Raw genomic sequence first — 20,643 nt, 5'->3', positions numbered from 1 at the left:
AACTTTTAACGAAAATGCACAAAGGTAAAAAAGTGAATTGAGTCGGGACCACCATTTTAACTTTTGACGGTAAAGAGGTAACTTACAGGACACCAAGGTTATAATATAATATGGGCTTCCCTGGTGGCGCAGAGGTTAAAGCATCTGCCTGCAATGCGGGAGACCTAGGTTCAATCCCTGGGTCCGGAAGATCCCCTGGAGAAAGAAATGGCAACCCATTCCAGTATTCTTGCCTGGAGAATCCCATGGACAGAGAAGCCTGGTAGGCTACAGTCCAGGGGGTCACAAAGAGTCGGACATGACTGAGCAACTTCACTTTCCCTTTCTTCACTTTTAAGGTTATAATATAAGGCACAGAGTGGAGGAGGGCTGGCCTCTAGCCTCAGGGCTTTGAACTTGGAACTGGTAGTTCCTCCCAGGCTCCAGGCACCACTCCAGCTTCCTCCAGGCCCCTCGCAAAGCAATTGCTGGACCTTCTCGTTCTCACCCTGGTTCTTTAACCATCCTCTGCAGACTCTGTACCGCGTGACCAGCATGGCCAAGAGGCGAAAGAGAGGGTGAGAGGAGGAAGACTGAGAACAGGATGCAAAGAGGGAAGCTCTCATGCAGGTGGGAGGAAAGAGAAGCACAGGGGAGCAGGAAGACTGGAGAGAGAGGACAGGGAGGGTAAGGGGGAGAGAGATCTGGGAGAACAGAGAGGAAAGCAATGCGGTGGGACAGAGGTGTGGATGGAGACCTGCCAGCAGGCACGAAGGGTGCCTGCTGTCCATTCTCTGTTTAAAAATCTTTGGAAAGTTTTTTTCTCTAGTGATGTTTGGTATAAGTAGACTCTTCAGTTATTTCAGAGTCTCAGAGGAGCCAGTTTGGACTATAAGCACCTATTTGGCAGACACATTAATCATTGTTAGGACAAGAAGCCTTGGAAGAATTAGCAAAAGGGCCGTAATTGGGAAACAGTCTCAGGGGAGACTGGCTGCCGGAAAGGTTCCTCGTGTTGTTAATTGCTTTGCCCAGAGGGGATGAAATGGAAAGTGAGCAGAAGAAAAGTGTTGAGGACACCCCTGTAGGAGGAGAGAAGAGGCTCCCCACCCGCCTCCTTGCTGGGCAGAGTCACCCACGGGGCCAGCATCGAACTACCATCTCCTGGGCCCCTGCCTTCCCAGAGTGTCCTGTCTGGAATACCATTGGCTTTGGGTGTTAAAACCTGCCCAGAAACCCTGGAGAAAGATACCCAAAAAGAGAGCTTTTTCTCGGACTTTCACTGAAGATGGGGTGGAGGGTGGGAATTAGATTAAGCAGTGACCGAGAGCACTTAGAGGGTAGTAACTAGCAGTCAGAAGCTTCCTTCTTTAAATCTTGATCCATCTTTTACCCAGCTTGTTAGGCATAGTGAGGAGCTGCACTGCTTTAGGCCTGTGTCGTAAAGTCTCTAAGGTTATTTATTAATACACAGGTTGGCAGGGGAGTGTGTAAGGTGAGGGTTCGGGGAGCAGACAGAAACCTGGGCTGGGCTGCTACCCAGAAGTGCGGAGGCAGAATTGCAGGAGCACATCTGAGGGCCCTCCTCCCCAGGGCGGAGGCCGCTGGCCTGCGGGTTGCTTCTGTGTTTGTCTGTTTTTGCCATTCCAGGGCTTCCTGGTGGCAAGCGGGCTCTTTGTTGGGGCGCACAGGCTTTCTCTAGCTGTGGCTCCTGGGTTTTTGGTCGTGGTGCACGGGCTTCTCTTGTTACAGGCTCTGGAGCGTGTAGGCTCTGAGGTTACGGCAGGAAGGCTTAGTTTCCCCAAGGCAAGTAGGATCTTAGTTCCCTGACCAGGGATCACACCCGCATCCTCTGCATTGGAAGGCGGATTCTCAACCACGGGACCACCAGGGGAGCTCCTGGCTTGTGTTCTCAGAGGCCCTTTGCTGTGGTTCATCCACCAAAGTGTTTTCCGACAGTCGTCTCCTCACCACTCCAAGCCGGCACTCAGGGAGCCTAGAGCGGACGCAGCCCCCAACAGCGGCCCATACAAATGACCAAAGGAACACTGGAGAAAGTCAGAGACAGGTTTCTTAGAAACATTTCAGCTCTAGTTCTGAGCTGTAGAGACCAGTACAGGCATAACATGGCTTGGACGTCCTCTGAGTAAAACTGTTGCTGGCCCCTGTGGTGGAGGTGAGCAGGCCAGCCCTGCACCAAGGCCTGTGGGGAGTGGGCCTTGTGCCCTGAGGGGTCCTGCCTGCCCCCAGATGGGGCACTCACCTGAGTGACCCCGGCTCCTCCAGCCTCAAGCAGGGACGGTGTGGTGGGCCAGATCCTGTAACTGGGATGGAGAGCTTGGAGATTCTCAGAGGACAAGGAGAAGGGAAGGCCACCATCGGGCAGCCCGGGAGGCACTCAGAGCCCATGGTCGGGCCCTTGGATGGGGCACTAGGGGCTGCCAAGGCCCCTGAGGCACAGACACCTCAGTTCCCATGGGCCCCACATTTATTCAGAGCCGGGAAGCTCTGACTCCTGGAGAACAACATGAGTCCCCCTCCTCAGTGGGAATGAAGAGAGGTGTGTTCCTCTGGGGTTTGGGCCCCCTGACATTTACCAGCCCCCTGTCTGCCCAGCAGTATGTTCCACACGGGATCACGGGGACAGGAGGTCACCCTCTGCCCTTGTCCTGGCGACCTGAAGCTGCCTGCCCTGGGTGCTTATGCCTCCCGCCCTGCCTCCCCAGTCCCACCCCTCCCCATGGAGGGGCCCCTCCCTCCCTTTTGTCACAGTCAGACCCTGACACACCACTATCCTTTGTGGACTTTGTGATGGACTCTAGGTGGGCCTTGAGTTTGGTAACTCGTAGGGGCCACCTCTGCCTCTGTGTGAGTGAACTTCAGAACAGCAGTCAAAGCGGGGCAGGTTTGACTACAGGTATCTCACCTCCTGGGTCCCCAGCCACCCCCAGCCTAACAGGAACACAGATTCTCAGATACCAGAAAAGCTATTTCAGGTGACCAGAGTTTCATTTTCTTAAGCTCAAAACTTGTGAACTCCCAGATTCCCTTTGTGCTTAGCAGTGGTGGGAGGTGAGTGTCCACGAGCTGTGTGTGCATGGGTGTGCACAGGCGTGTGGGGACTCATTGACTTAGCAGTTTCTCTTATTTCCATCTAAGTAGATGGAAGAATTGAGAGGGTACCCACCAAGCCCCTGGTGGCTCAGACGGTAATGAATCTGCCTGCAATGCAGGAGACATGGGTTCGATCCCTGGGCAGGAAGATCCCCTGGAGAAGGGAATGGCTACCCACTCCTTTGCCTGGAGAATCCCATGGACGGAGGAGCCTGGTGGGCTATAGTCCATGGGGTCACAAAGAGTCAGACTCAACTGAGCAAGTAACACATATATACCACCAAGCCCACGATCCAGGAGGAAAGTGATGGGAGGTTTGGAGAAAGACAAGGAATCAGGTGTGGGGACCGGAAGAGCTCAGACACGTGGATTTTGCCAGTGGAGGAAGTGAAATCACAGTGCACCCCCAGTGTCTAGCATGGAGCCTGTCCCAACCCCAGCTGTGTTTGCCAAATGAAGGAAGGAGTGGACGGCCGAGTACGGTGCTGTCTGTGTCCAAGCTCTGGGTGAACTGTGGACAGAGGATGAGCTGCAGCCTCCCTGTCTTCATCCCCTCTGTTCTCACTCTCCTCTCCTCCTCTTTCCATCCCTCTTTTTCAGGGCTTTGAAGACCCCAAGGACAAGTGAGTCACGTGCCCTCCTTCAATCCTGCTCCTCGGTCTGGGGGCTGTCTCCAAGCTGCCTGGAGCTCGGTTTCTCTGCTCTATAGAGGATGAGCCCAGGACATGCAGTCTTGGCCACAAGTGAACAGAGCCCATTGCGCCTGAGAAACAGCAGCCCTGGAGCCCAGGCCCCCGTAGAGAGGCTGGGTCTTTGTACCGCCCATTTATAATCTCCACTCCACACACACACATGTGCACAAATACAACTACACACACACACACACTCTGCATGTGTACACACACACACACACACACACACACACACACACACACACACACGTGCAGCTCCCAGGATGGGGAGGGCCTTAAACATTGGCCGCCAGCTCCTGGCCATACCCCAGCGACCCGAGGGAGTATCCCCTTCTCTCTCCTTCACTCCCCTGTCTCTGGGGCTGTCAGAAATCCCACTCAAGGACTGGGCTTCGCTCTAGAAGTAGAGTGTTTAGTTCAGCACCAAAAGATTGTGCAACATGTTTCCCATAGAGTCCCCAGAGTCTGGCGAGAGCAGCCAGGAGGCTCCCAGGCCTTGCGGCAGAGGTCTTGCCTTCTGGTCTCAGCCTTTGATTTCAGGATGATGGTACAGCAAAAGAGTGAAGAGCAGATTGTTACCTGCAGGGGAAAAAACAAACCTTTGATGATAATTCATACTATCATTGTCATATATAACATATATGGGCTTCCCAGGTGGTGCTAGTGGTAAGAAAACCCGCCTGCCAATCCAGGAGATGTAAGAGACGCAGGTTCGACCCCTGGGTCGGGAAGGTCCCCTGGAGGAGGGCATGGCAACCCACTCCAGTATTCTTGCCTGAAGAATCCCATGAACAGAGGAGCCTGGTGGGCTACATGTTTTATCATTTATCATATAATAATATATATACCAATAGAGTTAGAAAATCCTTATGGTCAGGGGGCTTCCCTGGTGGTTCAGATGATAAAGAGTCTGCCCACAATGCAGGAGACCTGGCTTCAATCCCTGGCTCGGGAAGATCCCCTGGAGAAGGGAATGGCAACCCACTCCATTATTCTTGCCTGGAGAATCCCATGGACAGAGGAGTCTGTCAGGCTACAGCCCATGGGGTTGCAAAGAGTTGGACACTACTGAGCGACTAACGCTTTCATTTTCACTATGGTCAGTGAAGCCCCCACAGCCCACGGGGCAGCTTCCTGCGCATGTAAGCACCTAGGCTTCTGGCTGGCCTGGTGTCACTCTCAACTTCCCACCCCCTAATCAGGGTTGATCCAGCCCCTCTGGTGGGTCTGGGTACAGGGGCTGAGCCGGCAGTCCCCTGGCGGTAGCGCCCCCTGGTGGTAAGCCTGCCTTGTGTCTGCGGTTCCTTGCTCACCAGGAATGCCCAGGAAAGTTCGAACCCTGAGGATGAAGTGGATGAATTTCTGGGCCGTGCCATTGATGCCAGGAGCATCGACAGGCTGCGATCCGAACATGTGCGCAAGTTCCTCTTGACCTTCAGGGAGCCTGACTTAGAGAAGAAGGTACAGCACCCCATGGGGGAAGGAGGGGCCCCAGGAAGAATCAGGACCACAGGGAGGGGGTAGAAGCAACAAGCTGGCTCCCTTCCCACTTCCCTTACCATGGAAAGAGTGCCTCTTTGCCACCTCCATTTCCCCAGCTCTGACGCTGTCCTAACCAGGAAATGGGGCTTTTAGGAAGACTTTCTTGGTGGAAAAAGGTAAATCTTAATTTCTTGGTGCCTCAGTTTCCTTATCTGGAAAATGGGGATATTCAGCACACCTACTTCATAGTGTCAGTGAGGATTAAACAAGTCCATGTGTGTAAAACACATGAAACAGTATCTGCCACATAGTAGATGTTCAGTAAATATTGCTGTGTGTATTATTGTTATTATAATGACAAATGGACCATCAGCTGCCTTTGGCACACTGGAACCTCAAAGTATTCGAGTTGGAAGGGATGTTCAAGAGCTCTTAAAGCTCAGAGTAGTTGGGTGACTTGCCCTAGGCCACCCAGTGAGGTGGTGACAGAGCCGGAAGCAGACAGAGCAGGTCCAGGGCCTCAGCTACACGTCACAGGGTCTCCCTTGTGTTTGGGCAGCATGGGATCGTATGAACGCATGATCGTGGCCAAGTAAGGCACACCAGATCAGGAGGGGGAAGCTATGAGGAGGCAGCTTGGTCTGCTTACCGGCATAAATGGAACTGACTCATGCACTACCCTCTCTCTGCCAGCACAGCCATTCTTCCAGCTGGTTGATGTCATGGGAGGGGTGGGAGCTGGGAGTTAGGACCTTGGAGATGAACTCTGTGACTCTTGACAAGTCACCTGGCTTCTCTGAGTCCCAGCATGCTCATCTCTGACACAGAAACAGCAGCAGTCCTGTGCCTGTTTCCTGGGGCTCTTGTGAGGATGTGCGGTGGTGCCTGCAGGCTCCGGCACGTGTCCTAGTGTGTAGGTGGCACCCAGGAACGTGTGCCATGATCGTTATGGATCACTCCCGTGGTGACCCAGCCTGCAGAGTTTCTGGTTTAACGTAGTCAGCCGCCCTCCCCACGGCCACCACAGTGTGGTGAGTGGACTGATTTCTTGAGATCTGAGGCCAGTGCTGTCTTGACCTGGCCTTCCAGGTGTCGGGAGTGGACGGTCCCGGCTGTGTCTGGGGTGAAGGGGGTTGGAGCAGACTGGCCGGGTGACTCCGCCCCCTCCCCCTGTTCATGTCCTCTCAGTACTCCAAGCAAGTGGATGACCGATTCGGTGCCTACGTGGCCTGTGCCTCGCTCGTCTTCCTCTTCATCTGCTTTGTCCAGATCACCGTCGTGCCCCAGTGAGTACCTCGTCCCTTCCAGGCAACCACTTCTGGCTGTAGGGGCTCCAGGGGCAAAGAAGAGGTCATAGGAGATCAGAGCAGGGTGGGATCTGAGCTGAGTTTGCTCAGATAGGAGAGAAGTCTCCAGATGTGTGCTCAGGAGAACAAGGAAGCCGAAGTCTGCCTCCTCCCAGATGGGGAGGCGAAGTGCTCTTTGTGGGGAACTTCTATCTGGGCCCAGGCCAGCGCATGGGACACCCCTTCTCTCCACTTCATCCTCTCATCCTGTTTTAACACAGACCACTGTTGCCCACTGAATTACCCAAAGTATTCACCAGGTTGGTTTCTGCGTGACCTTTGGTTCTTGCAAAAAATCAACACATCTTTAAAAGAGAAAGGCTGAACTTCCCCAGTGGTCCAGTAGTTAAGATTCTGTGCTTCCAACGCAGGGGGTGCGGGTTGAATTTGGACTGCTGGTTGGACTAAGGTCCCACATGCTATGCCGCACAGCCAAAACAAAAAATAAATAAATTTTTTTAAGATAAGGGTTTTCTGCTACTCTGGATATTTCAAAGACTGGGTCTCAGATTCTGAAGGCTTCTCTCAAAGAGATGTACCTGAACTCTTCTGAGGACTGGCCGTGTCCTGAGAGAGGCCCCGTGTCTTCTGAGGGAGCCACTTGGAAGTGGGCTGAAATGAAGTGTTTGTTAGCTAGTCGATCACTGCAGACTCACAGATAAGTGAGAAAGATAACCCCTCCACATATGTATTCATGTATGTGTATATATATGCATACGTATGCATATTTACACATCTTTTACTTTTCATTAAGTAACATTTCAAGCATACAGAAAAGTAATTAATGTAATCAACACCCACCCCATTGGTAGAACTGTTGTTAATATTTTACAAATTTTGTTTCATCTGCTTTTTTCTGATTTTTTAAAATTGAAGTATAGTCGATTCAGAATGATATGTTAGTTTCAGGTGCATTTCTGATTTTTTAAGGTGAATTTTAGACACAGGGACATTGTGCCCCTGATAAAACATCAATCTACACCTGTTTTAAGGGCATTTTGCTTTTTAACCACCGTGCCTCCTATACCAAACAAAACTAACCCCAGTTCCTCTGCAGTCATCTAATACCAAGTCTATGTTCAAATCTCCAAAATCATACACCTAAATGTCTTCTGCTCCGAATTTATTCATAGCCAGGATCTACTCAAGAGTCACTGGTTGCATTTGGTTATGTCTCATAAATCTAAAAATCTAGAAGTGTCCCCTCACCCCAACACCTTCTGTTTTTCGTTTTGATATAATTACAGACTTATAGAGGGGTTGGAAAAGTACTCTGGAGGGTTTCTGTACATCCCTCATCTAGTTTCTCCTAATGGTGACAGCCCACGCGACTGCGGCACGGTAGTCAGAGCAGGAAGTCAGCATTGCAGCGATGCTGTGACCAATCTGCAGGCTATATTCTCATTTCATCAGCATTCCCCCAAAGGGCCTTTTTGTGTTCTAGGCGCTGGGCCAGGACCCCGCATTTAACCGCTGTATCTCCTTGGTCCCTTCCAGTCTGTGGTGCTTCCTCCGCCTTTACTGATCCTTCGTGGCCCTGGCACTTTTGTTCAGTACTAGCTTGCCTGGCAAATCCCATGGACAGAGGAGCCTGGTAGGCTGCAGTCCATGGGGTCGCCAGGAGTTGGACACAACTGAGCAACTTCACTTTCACTTTTCACTTTCATGCATTGGAGAAGGAAATGGCAACCCACTCCAGTGTTCTTGCCTGGAGAATCCCAGGGACGGGGGAGCCTGATGGGCTGCCGTCTATGGGGTCGCACAGAGTCGGACACGACTGAAGCGACTTAGCAGCAGCAGCAGCAGCAGCAGCTAATTAATGTGTAAAATGTCTTGGGCTTCCCTGGTGGTCCACTGGTTAAGACTGTATGCTTCCAATGCAAGGGGCCCAGGGTTCAATCCCTGATCTGAGAACTAAGATCCCACAAGCTGCAAGCAGCCAAAAAAAAAAAAAAAAACAAAAACTTTTTTTAATGTGTAGAATGTCTCGATTTAGAATGTCTCAATTTAGATTTGTCTGATGTTTCCTCATGATTCGATGGAGGTTATTTTTGACAAGAATCCCACAGAAGTGTCCTCAGTGCATCATATGGGGAGGTGCGCGGCGTCATGGTGGCTTATTACTCAGTGCTTTTTATTTTCTAATGGTGCTCATTGTTGAAGAGATGGCCCTGCGTTTGTGTTTGCCATGACCCTATCAGAATGCTGCAGGTGAAAACCAGACACCAGCAGCCAGCTGCTCCCTGGTTAGGCGGCTAGTGCCCATTGTCCCCTGCACTGAGGCCGTGCAAAGCTGGTGGGATTGTGGGTCTTTACGGCGCAGGACCTACATTCAGTAATGAAATGGAGCAATAGGTATAGTAAGCAACCTAGACTTCCTGTCCCATTGCAGCTGAGAGACCCCTTCGCTTGGGTGCCTCCTTGCTTATCCGCCTCCTTGCTGCTTCTCTCTCTCCGCAGCGTGGCTTGGGGCTGGGATTTTGCAGATCCCTGCTCTGCCAGCAGCGGCTTCACTCCCTCCTGGCCTCAGCTCCAAGCTGCTAAGGCATGGACAGAGGTCATTCTCTGGCTGTCCTCTCTCCAGGAAAGGCTTAAAAGCTACTTTAAAGGTCTTTCTTTCCCTCTGAAGAGAGTTCTCTCTCCCTGTTCTATTTGTTTAAGGCAGATAAGTGCTGGCTCCTGGGAGAGCCTGGAACAAAGACACCTCCCTGGAGGTGTCCACCTGCCTTCTGTGTCCCCCACTTGCCTCTGACCTGCGGACAACGCCTGGCATCTCAGGCCATCTCACTCCCTGAAAGGGAGGAGTGTCTGAGGCCTCCTGTGGTTGGTAGAGAGTGCTGTGCCTCAGCCAGCCCCTGCCCCAGGAGAGCCGTGGCAGGCCCCAGATGGAAAGTCATCTGCAGTTCTCTCGTGCAAGGATTCTGGCTCCTGGTGAACATTAAGCTCACCTGTGATCTGCTCCTGTAAGAAGGAACTGTGGAGAGCCCGGCGGGTTTTATGGCTTTTGTTGAGCTGGGTGGGAGTAGGGGAACAGAAGCTGAACAGGACTTGTTGTGCAGCCTGACAGTGGGCACAAGTTTAGGGACTCTGCCCTCCAAAGGGACATGTCACTACTGTTTCTCAGAGTGGCTGGTTGGGTTGTTGACAAATGCATTTCTATAAATGATGGCCATTTATCAAATCAATGTTCCGTCTTCAGAGTTACTTGTCAAGCCATGAGTGACTACCTGGAGGGAACAACCAGGTGATTTTTAAAATGGGTCCTTCCAGTTTAAAGAAAGTGAGTTTATGGATAGCTAAGAATTAGGTAAAACATTGAGCAGGTGTCACCAGTTCTCCATTCGGCCCCGCTGTGGGCTGTGCTTCCCCAGGAAAGTGACAGGACCAAGAGGAAGGGCAGGAGCCAGGCCATTATGGAGGAGGGTCCTAGATCGGCTCACAAGGCTCTAATCTCCCCGCAGTGAGTCAGGGGCCAGGCACCAAAGACTGGGCAGTGGGTGCAGGAGAAATGGAGCAAGCTCTGCTTCCTTCGCAGGGCCTCTCAGAGCCCTAGAATTCCCACCTCCTCTCTCCTTCCAGCTCCGTGTTCATGTTGAGTTTCTACCTGACCTGTTTCCTGCTGCTGACCTTGGTGGTGTTTGTGTCCGTGATCTATTCTTGCGTGAAGGTGAGTCCAGTTTACACTTGAGCCCCAGTTGCCTTCTCCCCTCCCTTCCCAGCCCTCTGATAAGCTCCCCACGCTGGAGCTGGAGGGTCACGCCCGGGACCCAGGTGCCTGAAGCTGGATCATACCTCTTGATTGGCATTGGCAGCAAGCCAGACTGCAGGGGCCATAGTTTGTCTGGGGGTGCTTATTTGTACAGGCGGTTTCAGTTAGCCTTTGCCCATCTCTGCAACAAGAAGATACTATTGCCACCTATTTCATCTCTCCCCTGGGTATCAGATGGGCCGAAGGGAGGGCGCCTAGCACAAAGCCGAGAACAGAGCAATGGTCACTAAATACCTGCTGAAAGAATGGATGAAAGAGATCACGCCTCTTCTGGGTTCCAGTGTGCCCCAGAGATGGCCCTGGAGGAGGCCTTAGAGATGATGGCTTTTGAGCTGCCCATCATACAGACAAGAGGGAGATCCAGAGTGGTCCATTGCTTCAGACGAGGCCACATGGCTAGGGATACGGACGTGAGGCCCTGCTCTGGGTTTCCTCCCATGTCTCCTCTTAGGCATGCCGTGTCGCCATCCAAGCTGTGTCCTTTGAGGGGACCTGACCACAGGTCATTAGGGTCAGTCATAGGAATCAGTCAGGTTCCCATTTGCCTTGCCCACCAAACCTCTTCCTCGGTTCTTTCCCACTGGCTTAAGAATTCCCTGGGCTTCCCTGGTGGCTCAGAGGGTAAAGCGTCTGCCTATAACGCGGGAGACCTGGGTTTGATCCCTGGGTCGGGAAGATCCCCTGGAGAAGGAAATGGGAACCCACTCTAGTACTCTTGCCTGGAAAATCCCATGGACGGAGGAGCCTGGTAGGCTACAGTCCATGAGGTTGCGAAGAGTCGGACACGACTGGGCGACTTCACTTTCACTAAGACTTCCCTGATGGGCCAGTCTGATTCTAGAAAGCACTCGATCCCGGCAGGGACAAGTCCTGGCCAGCTTGTGCTGTAACCATTTCTCTGCTCCTCCTGGACACTCACTTGGAGCCAAGCCCCTTGGGGCCTCAGGCCCTGCCACCACTCCCCACACCCTCGGCAGGGGGACCATGTTCTCCTTCCTGGGGAGCTGGGCCTCTGTCACCTCCGAAGTCCTCTTTGTCCCTCCACCCTCCAGAGTCCTTCATGGGGCTGTTCACTCTTTCATCACCTGATGGTCAATATCTTGAAGGACTGATTGTCAGAACCGGAAGGACCTTACCACCATCTGGTGTGCTACAGCCCTGCCCTGAGTGGGTTCAGAGAGAGGCAGGGCTGGCCAGGCTGACTTGGCAAATTGAGCTGGGTGCTCAGCCTGTTGCTGTGCTGCAAGGTAGGGGTAATCCTGGCTCCCTGCCTCTCCACCAGCCCCTTCCCTGAGGCTACAACCTTGCTCCTGCTCTGTGTTCAGTCCCTCTTGCCTTTTGGTCTTGCTGTGGGCAAGCCTGCCTCCCCCGAACCTGTTTGTCCCCCTCCGTGGACAGTCCCACTTTCTTCATCTCATGCCCGTAAAAGCACACCGTATATTCACAAGAGCCAAAAGGTGGAAACAGCCCAGGTGTCCATCAGCAGATGAATGAATAGGCAAAGTGCTATATCCATACAGTGGAGTATTATTCTACCGTGGAAGGACGGAATTCTGAAACGCGACAGCATGGATGAACCCTGAAGACACTGCGCTAAGTGAAGGAAGCCAAACACAGAATGACAGATATTACATGACGCCGCTTATCTGAAGTATCTAGAATAGACGAATTCGCAGAAACAGAGTGTAGACCAGAGGGCACCAGGGGCTGGGGGAGGGAGCGTGAAGAGTTGCTGTTTACTGGGTTCAGAGTTTCTGTTTGGAGTGTTGAAAGGGTTTGGGAAATAGAAGTGCTGGCTTCACAGCATTGTGCAGGTAATTCATGCCACTGACACGGACACTTAAAAATGGTTAAACTGGCGAATTTTACGTTATATATGCTTCAGCACAATAAAACAACCTTAAAAAATAAAGCATGCCATAGCTAAAAGGGCCTCTTAAACGTTCTTTTGCTGAATGCTCAAAAAAGAATCTTTCCTTCTTTTAAGTTATAAACTGAAGCAAAGTCATTGTTCATTTGAGGAGCTTAATGAGCCTATTCAAGTCAGAATCAAAGTTTTGTTCACAGTTTTTAAACCGGAACCTAGATTTATCTCTTTTCTGTTAGCTGCTATGGTAAATCGGAGCTACACTGAATTCATTTGGTTTGTGTTCCCTGTTTTGAGTGTGTATCTGCTGGGGTTGGGGGGAGAGGCGGGGTGGGGGAGGGACAGGGGGACAGGCCCATTCCCCCACCTGCCCTGCCACGTTGAGTTAGTTCTCTGGTCTCGAGAATTCTTTCGCCACTGCCGGAGATGATTTATAGACGTCTTCCCCGCCTCCTCGTGTTTTATTGAATCTACCTATTTTGTAATCAGTGTCACATTCAGTCAGCTTGCTCTCAATTCCTCCATCCAGCTCGGGGATTTTCTGGCTGCCCTGAGGCCTCAGTTTCCCTGGGGGTGGGGGGTGGTTGGAACACTTGCATCCCACACCTCCACCTCCCCACACCCTTCCTCCAGGGGAGCCTGCTTCTTCCGTCTTGCAGATGTAGAGTTTCTATAAAGAGTGTGTTTAGAAAAAAAAGTGCTCTGTGACTTATCAAGCCTGAAACCTGCTGATCTCGGCCAAGAAGCAAATAGACTCTAATACCCATCTTGGGGTCCTGGCTGCATCTGTCTCTCACAAGCCTCTGATAATCCATCTTCTCAGCATTTATCCACTTTCTGTAAAGTAGACCCCAACCTGAGCAACGGTCTGTAGTATGAACTCCTCTTCCAGTTAATCTTCCAGTTAATCTTCTCTCTTCGCGTTGTGCATGAACTGCGCAGTAAGATGTGCAGCGGGTTAAGTCTCCCCTTTGGTGTCTCTGCAGCAGGGCGGGTTGGCCCTTCCTTCACCCCCACACTGCCTGCAGCCTGACTGACTGAAAGTTGATTATATCACCTCTCAGGTATTGCCATGAAGCTGACTGAACTGGAATTTTCCGTGTCATTCTGTTTTTTTCTGCGAAAAGATTTGCCAGAACAGACATTTTTCATCTTATTCCCGCAGTTTCTCTGATGTCATGGCCAGCGGTGTTTCCGATGAGATACAGCAGTTCCTAAGTCACCCCCGCCCTCAGTGGGCTCCTCAGACGCAGAGCCAGGTGGTTCTGTCAGACATGGTCTCTTTCTATGTCTCATTTACTTTTCCGTTTCCCCGAAACAACTTGGACTTGGATGATTTCTTAAATCATCCATATTTTATTCTTTTTGAAGAGAGAAACATGAAGAAAGTGTAGTCTGAGTCAGTTGACATAGTCTTCTTAGCCATCTGTCTGGGAGCAATTCCCGGGTCCTTTCTATTGGAAGGCATTTCTGAAATGTGCTGCTCACCAGGGGTTCTGAGTGTGTTTTCATCTCGGGCGGGTGTGATCTCTTCCTGACACGGCTTGGTCCAGATCACACACACACCTAGATTTCTTAGCAAGACTAATTTGAAGCCTTGATCTTCCTCTTGTCCCAAAGTCCTGGTCTCTCTGCCTTCTGGAGCTCCTTTGCCTGGGGTACCTTGTCCTGAGGCACGTCCCCTGAGTGCCTGTTTCTGGTGAGGCTGTTAGAGGGCTGTGTGGACACCCAGACACTCTAGTCCTTTCTCCCCTTGGTGTTGGTGCTGACCTGGGGCGCAGAGCTGCTCAGAGAAAATCATGCTAAATCCCTCTTTGCATCACACGTGGTCCACAGACTTAGAGAATCTCAGATTGGAAGGTTCCCAAACAGTGAGGCAGTCCAGACAACCACCTGAGCCTGGAACCCCTTCGCAATAATCCTGCGAGATCCAGGCCAGCCTCTGCTGGGTTCCCTCCAGGAGCGCAAGCCTGTTATATCTCCTGAGTGCAGCCCCTTCCGTTTTTGGCCAGCTCTGCCTGGTCCATCCGGAGAAGGCAATGGCAGCCCACTCCAGTACTCTTGCCTGGAAAATCCCACGGACTGAGGAACCTGGTGGGCTCAGTCCATGGGGTCGCAAAGAGTCGGACACGACTGAGCGACTTCACTTTCACTTTTCACTTTCATGCATTGGAGAAGGAAATGGCAACCCACTCCAGTGTTCTTGCCTGGAGAATCTCAGGGACGGGGGAGCCTGGTGGGCTGCCTTCTATGGGGTCACACAGAGTCGGACACAACTGAAGCAACTTAGCAGCAGCAGCCTGCTCCCTCAGCCTCCCCATCCCTCTGTCCCGTCATCATCCAGTGAAGGGGCCGCGGCCTGCCCCCAACAGCACTGGCGCTTTTGCCAATGCCACCACCCAAGTGGGTGGAAGAGTGTGCCTCCCTTCTGTTCCTACACTTGATCAGGATCCCCTGTTTCTCCTGTGGCTCCTCGGCATGTTCTCTCTCAGAAGGCCAAACTCTGCTTTCCTGCAGTTTGGGAGCTGGATACAGATAGGCCCAGAAAGCATATCTGACCAGAGCTTCCTATAGGCCCTTGTCTTCCCTGTGCAGTCACCAAAAAGCCCCCTGTCCCTCTCCCTGAAGCCTGAATGTAGCCAAGCCCCACCTTGCCAGCTCTCCTTCCTACCGCTCCACCCTGACTCCTGCCCACAGCTTCTAAAGTAAGGTCTTACTCCACCACCTGTACCTCTTGCCTCCCAGTACCTTGTCCTGTGACCACTGCAGAATCCCACACTCACGTTTCCAGACGCTTGGGCTTGCACTCTGTCTACTAGAAGAGGGTGTGCTGCTGCTGGGCACAGTTCACCTAGGGGTGGAGAACTCTTCATGCCAGGAAGCAGACCTTAGGTTCCTCCCGTGGCTTTTCAGTCCAGCTGTCTCGGGTCCAGAGCCCAGCTGTGCCACCTTGCCTGGCCTTTCCCAAACCTTGAAGGTAGCTTTTATTATATTCGCTTTGCAGATGAGAAGAATGAGGCTCCGAGTGGTTAGACAGCTTCCCCTAGATCCCAGAGCTCGGAAGTGGGGTTGTTGTTGGTGTTTAGCTGTTAAGTCGTGTCCAACTCTTTGCAACCTCATGGACTGTAGCCTGCCAGGCTCACGGTGCATGGGATTCTCCAGGCAAGAATACTGGAGTGGGCTGCCATTTCCTTCTCCAGTATATCTTTCTGACCCAGGGATCGAACCCACATTTCCTAAATTGGCAGACAGATTCTTTAGCATTGTGCCATCAGGGAAGCCAGGAAATGAGATAGCTGGGTTTTAAACCCAGATGGTTCTTGACTCCAGAACCCACAAACCCTTCCCCTCCTTTGTTAATATGTTAATATGTCTTTGTTAATATGTCCAACTGGCCCCTGAAAGGCCAGGTGATGAGAACAGTGGTGTGTCACCTGGTCATTGTCTGCCTGCTTTGTTCTGAAATTTTTGTATCTTAAAAAAATTTTTTTTCTGAAGCAGGAGCCACTGCTTCTATTATTAGCTCCTTGTCAGAAAGTCTGTCTTCTTAAATGTTCTACTGTCAGATTGCATCTAGATTTCATTCCTCGGTACCCTGGCCCCACATCACAGTAAGGGAAGCAGGACCCCAGGGAGGTCATTGATTTGCCTGGAGACTTTCAGAGAGGGCAGGACCAAAGCTGCCCCTCACTCAGTCACGGTTTATTAATTGTGTCACCATTCCCATTTTTCAAGTTGAATTGATTTGAATTAATCAGATTGGGAATGTACTGGATGGGAAATTTTTTTAATTGATTTTTTTCCTGAGCTCTGCTGGTGAACAGGCATTGAGCAATTGGTTTGCACAGACACAATCATTCTGCCAGACAAATGCCCTCCAGAATCTGTTTGCAGCTATAGGGTAGCCCCACGAGGAGATTCTACTCCAGGTGAAGAATCTTATTGTTTACACCATGGTTAGTACAGGTAGGATTTCGGGTCAACGCACAGGGGAACTTTTTATTACAGGAGATGAGATATTCCATAAACCTTTGCCAGGCCAGGATGTCAAATCTTCTGCAGACTTCAAAAAAGCAGCAATTCCTGGGTTCCTGCTGAGATTTAAAGTTAAGAGAAGATCTTTTGAAATGGTGACAAGGAAAATTGGTTTGTACCGAGGCAATGCACTGAGGTGATCATTCTTTAGCTGTTACAAGTTTATTCCTGGTGGTTTTGTTTAGTAGCCTGCAGTTCTTCTCTTGGCCTCTGGGTGGCCCCCATGGGGCCCCTGGTCTCAGGTTCACCAGGAAGCCTTTGCACATAGTGTTCCCCAACCACCTTTCTGGACATGAGTTTGAGGAAACTCCAGGAGATACCGATGGAGGAGGGAGGGTTGGACACGACTTAGAGATTGAGCAACAACCACCACCACCTTCTATGGGCTTCCCTGGCAGGTTAGTGGTAAAGAACTTGCCTGCAATGCAAGAGACGTGGGTCTGATCCCTGGGTCAGGAAGATACCCTGAAGAAGTAAATGGCAACCCACTCTAGTATTCATGCTTGGGAAATCCCATGGACAGAGGATCCTGGCAGGCTACAGTCCATGAGGGTGCAAAAGAGTCGGACATGACTTAGCAACTAAACAACAACACAGCCACCTTCTGTAAAGGCTTTAGCATCTAGTAATAGCTTGCCTAAATCAGTCATTACACTGGTAATGAAAGAAGCCATTCAGTTGATGGATAGGGTGATCAGAACTGAAATGGTTTAAGCAACATGGGGGATGGGAGGATGAAATGGCAAAATTTTAAGCAGGCAAAGATTAGAAACCATCTGTCATACCGTTTCAGAGTAAGTGCCTCATGCTACTGCCAAAACACTTTCCACAGCTGTGAAACCAAAAATTCCTTTAATGAGAAACAAGGACTTTTGTTCTTATTGGCAACATAGCTCTTTAAAATGCAAATATTAACTAAATTTTCTACTGAATTTAACAGCTTTCAAAGCACTTTCAAATGCATCATTTCACTGGGTCTTCATGACCACCCTAGAGTATCCACTACCCAGGAAAGTAGATATTCCCTGTTTACCAATAAGGAAACTGGGACTCTAAGATCTTAATGACTTTCCCAGGATTACACAGTAAGAGGCTGAGCAGAAATTTTTAAAATTAGCACTTTTTTGAGATACAATTCACGTACTGAAAAATTCTCCTTTATAAAGGGGAGCTTCTAGCTTATTCACAAAATTCTGCAACTATCACCACTAATTCCAGAATATTGTCATCATCCCCCAGAGAAACCCTTCACCTGTTAGGAGTCACTCCTCATTCCCTGTTCCTCTCATCTGCTAGCAACCTCAAATCGATTTCCTGTTTCTGTGAATTTGCCTGTTCTGGGCATTCTGTGTAAATGGTATAATACAATGTGTGGCCTTTTGAAACTGGCTTCTTTCACATGACATATCTCCAGGTTTGTTCATCTTGTTCCATAAAACAGCACTTTATTCCTTCATCTGCGACCAAATAATATTCCATCATGTAGACTTGCTACATTTGGTTTATTCCTTCATCAGTTGATGGATTTCTGGGTAATTTCCACTTTCAGGCTATTAATGTTACTCTAAACATTTGCATATGAAGTTTTCTATGGACTTATGTTTTCAGTTCTCTTGGGTATGTACCTAAGAGTATAAAAGAGTGGGTTCAGTCAGAGTTCAGATTACCCTCCAAAGGAAGTGTTTTCTCAGAAAAAAAAAAACCCCACAGACTCAATGCTCCACGAACACAGCTGAAAGGCACCCCTGCTTGGCACATGAAGTTCAAGGTCTTCACCACTCAGCCTAGAGCCCAAGTGGGTTGCAAGCCTCCGTCCCTGCTACAGTCCTTCTATGTGGTCCCTTCTTCCCCTCTGCTGAATAGGAAACGGACTTGCTGGTAAGGCAGAGGGAGATTTGGAGTGAAAGGGATATACAGCTTCCCTACATGCATACTTAGCCCAAAGCCCAAGACTCGGGGGTAAGCAGGGCACTTTCTTGGCGTCAAGAACTGTGGAGGGTCTCAGAGTTGGTTCTATGCTTGTTGCTCTTTCACAGATGCTAGCAGAAGTCACCAGACTCCTGGGTCAGGGACAAGAGACTTTTACTCGTGGCATAGCAAGCACTACAAGCGTCAGCATATTTGTTTTGGTTTGCCAAAGTCCCATGGGGGCAACCTGATGGGCCCATGTGGAACCACATGTAGCGAGGTTGGGTCACGGCTGAGGAGCGCTGGACCAAGGGCCTGGCACTTGCTGGCCTTAAGCACTGCAGCGCATGAGCCAGTCTCCTCCACACTGGGAATGAGCAGTCATTTCATGGCCACACTGTGTGCCCTCACCTACTTAGCTGCCTGTGTTGCTCCCTGTAACAGTGGGCGGCTAAGCCTTGCATCCGGCATGCTCAGTCAGAATGTGCAGGCGTGCTCAGGGCCACCCGGGAAAAGCCACGCCCAGAACCCAGGCCTCTGGGTGCTTTTCCACCAGCTTCCTCTGCCTGTAGGGGTTTCCGTGGGACACCTGGCATGCTTGAAAATCAGCCTACCAGGAGGCATGAAGGTGGGTGGGGTGAGAGGAGCAGGTCCACCACTTTGCTTTTCTGGGTCTGCCAACTTCTTTGGGTTGCTTAGGAGATGAAGAGGACGTGGTGGCCAAGGCCAGTTGTATCAGATTTGGTAGACCCAACCATTTAATTACCAAAACTGCAGTGGGTCTTTGAGTGGACATACAGTGTGTGTAGTTGAAGGAAATATAGGCAGGGTTAGGTGAGGGAGATGGCAGGCCCATGGGCGTCCTGCTGAAAAAACTCAATTCATGTGACCGGGGCACCACCCTCTGCTCCCAAGCTGCTCTGCCCCTTTACACATGCCCGTCCCCTTCCTCCAGATGCCAGGCTGTCCCTGAGCCCTCAGATCCACAGCTCCCTGCTTCGTCCCAGAAACCCTCTGGCCCTCCTCGGAAAGTTCTGGGCCCTCCATGACTCTGACTGCTGCCTCCTGCCGCTCCCTGAATGTAACTCTAAGGGGCCCAGCATTCACACAGTGGATACATGGGCTTTTCCTCTGCTTCCATGTTGGGGTGAAGGTGGCATCTTTCCTTTCATCCATCCTCTCTCACCTGTGAGCGCCTCAGGTGGACTCCTCCTGGCCCCCTGCAGAATCTAGCTGTTGTTGGCCTGGAAGCAGAGGTTGGAGGCTCACACACAGGGAGGGGGGTCAGGAAAGCTTTCATGGTTCCGCTGGTGACAGACAAAGAGGGGGAGAGCCTCCACTGCCTCCTCTGTGGCGGTATGTGGAGTCCACTGAATTCTGTTTTGTCTCTCTCTCTCTCCCTCCCTCTGCCCCTGGGACAGCTCTTCCCGGCCCCGCTGCAGACCCTCTCCAGGAAGATCGTGAGGTCCAAGATGAACAGCACCCTAGTGGGGGTGTTCACCATCACCCTCGTGTTCCTGTCGGCTTTCGTCAACATGGTGGGTGGCTCCACCCCCTCCCAGCACCTCCCAGCCCATTGGAGCCCTGAACCCCAGACCCTGGGGTTCTCCCTCGCTGGAAATTCTTATTTGGGTCTCACCTCAGGCCTGGGATCAGATTTAGCTCCTAAAGCCTCTCGCACAGTCTTTAGTCTTCACTCTCTAGGACAGAGGACCAGAAAGGCTCGCAGAAATACGCTCTCAAGGGAGGTTTATGAGCCCTGCCCTGGGTAGTTGGGCAAGTCTTGCCTGTTCCTCGGCCTCTTCCATGCTCATCTCCTGCCCTGGTCAGGGTCGGACCTCACCCAAAACCATGGGGCATGGGTACTTGTTGCCTGTGGAGACAGGCTGCCCTGGTCTGGCCCCCATGGGCTGAGCCTCTCCTCCCCTACAGTTCACGTGCAACTCCAAGGACCTGTTTGGCTGCCTGGGGGACGAGCACAACATCAGTGCCAGTCAGGTCAACGCGTGCCACGTGGTGGAGTCGGCCGTCAACTACAGTCTGGGTGATGAGCAGGGCTTCTGCGGCAGCTCCTGGCCCAACTGCAACTTCCCCGAGGTACTGGGCAGGGTGGGGTAGGATGCAGATGGGGACCCGCCACCAGCCCTTTCCACCCTCAACTACTCTGATGGACAGTCAGGGGCCCTCAGGCTCACTGCCATTCCAGAAAACTCCTTCCCCCGAAGTCTGTCTCACTCTATGCCAGACACCAGTGAGCAAGGCCAACCTCCCTGTATAATATTAACAACAATAATAGCATAGCTGTTGCTTATAGGGTGCTTACCATGTGCCAGACACAGTGCTAAGAACTTCACATTTACTCATTTAGTCCTCAGAGCAACCCTGTGACAAAGATGCTATTATTCGCTCCTTTATACAGATGAAATTGAGGCACAGAGAGGTTAAATAACA

At 51.2% G+C, this 20,643-nt stretch overlaps 1 protein-coding gene across 1 annotated transcript in view; it reads left to right on the top strand.

The window, feature by feature from the left end:
- Positions 1–20,643, top strand: part of ADCY5 (adenylate cyclase 5) — a 157,872-nt gene that overhangs the window by 116,316 nt on the left and 20,913 nt on the right. The window contains exons 9-14 of the mRNA XM_018045751.1: positions 3,694–3,716; positions 5,102–5,246; positions 6,456–6,553; positions 10,193–10,280; positions 19,614–19,730; positions 20,125–20,289. Of these exons, the coding sequence (XP_017901240.1) occupies positions 3,694–3,716; positions 5,102–5,246; positions 6,456–6,553; positions 10,193–10,280; positions 19,614–19,730; positions 20,125–20,289 (636 nt within the window). The remainder of the gene's footprint in view (positions 1–3,693; positions 3,717–5,101; positions 5,247–6,455; positions 6,554–10,192; positions 10,281–19,613; positions 19,731–20,124; positions 20,290–20,643) is intronic.

Source organism: Capra hircus, chromosome 1 (assembly GCF_001704415.2).
Source record: "Capra hircus breed San Clemente chromosome 1, ASM170441v1, whole genome shotgun sequence".
NCBI lineage: Eukaryota > Metazoa > Chordata > Mammalia > Artiodactyla > Bovidae > Capra > Capra hircus.
Note: the sequence above shows the minus strand (reverse complement) of the source record. Positions and strands in the feature narration are given on the sequence as shown.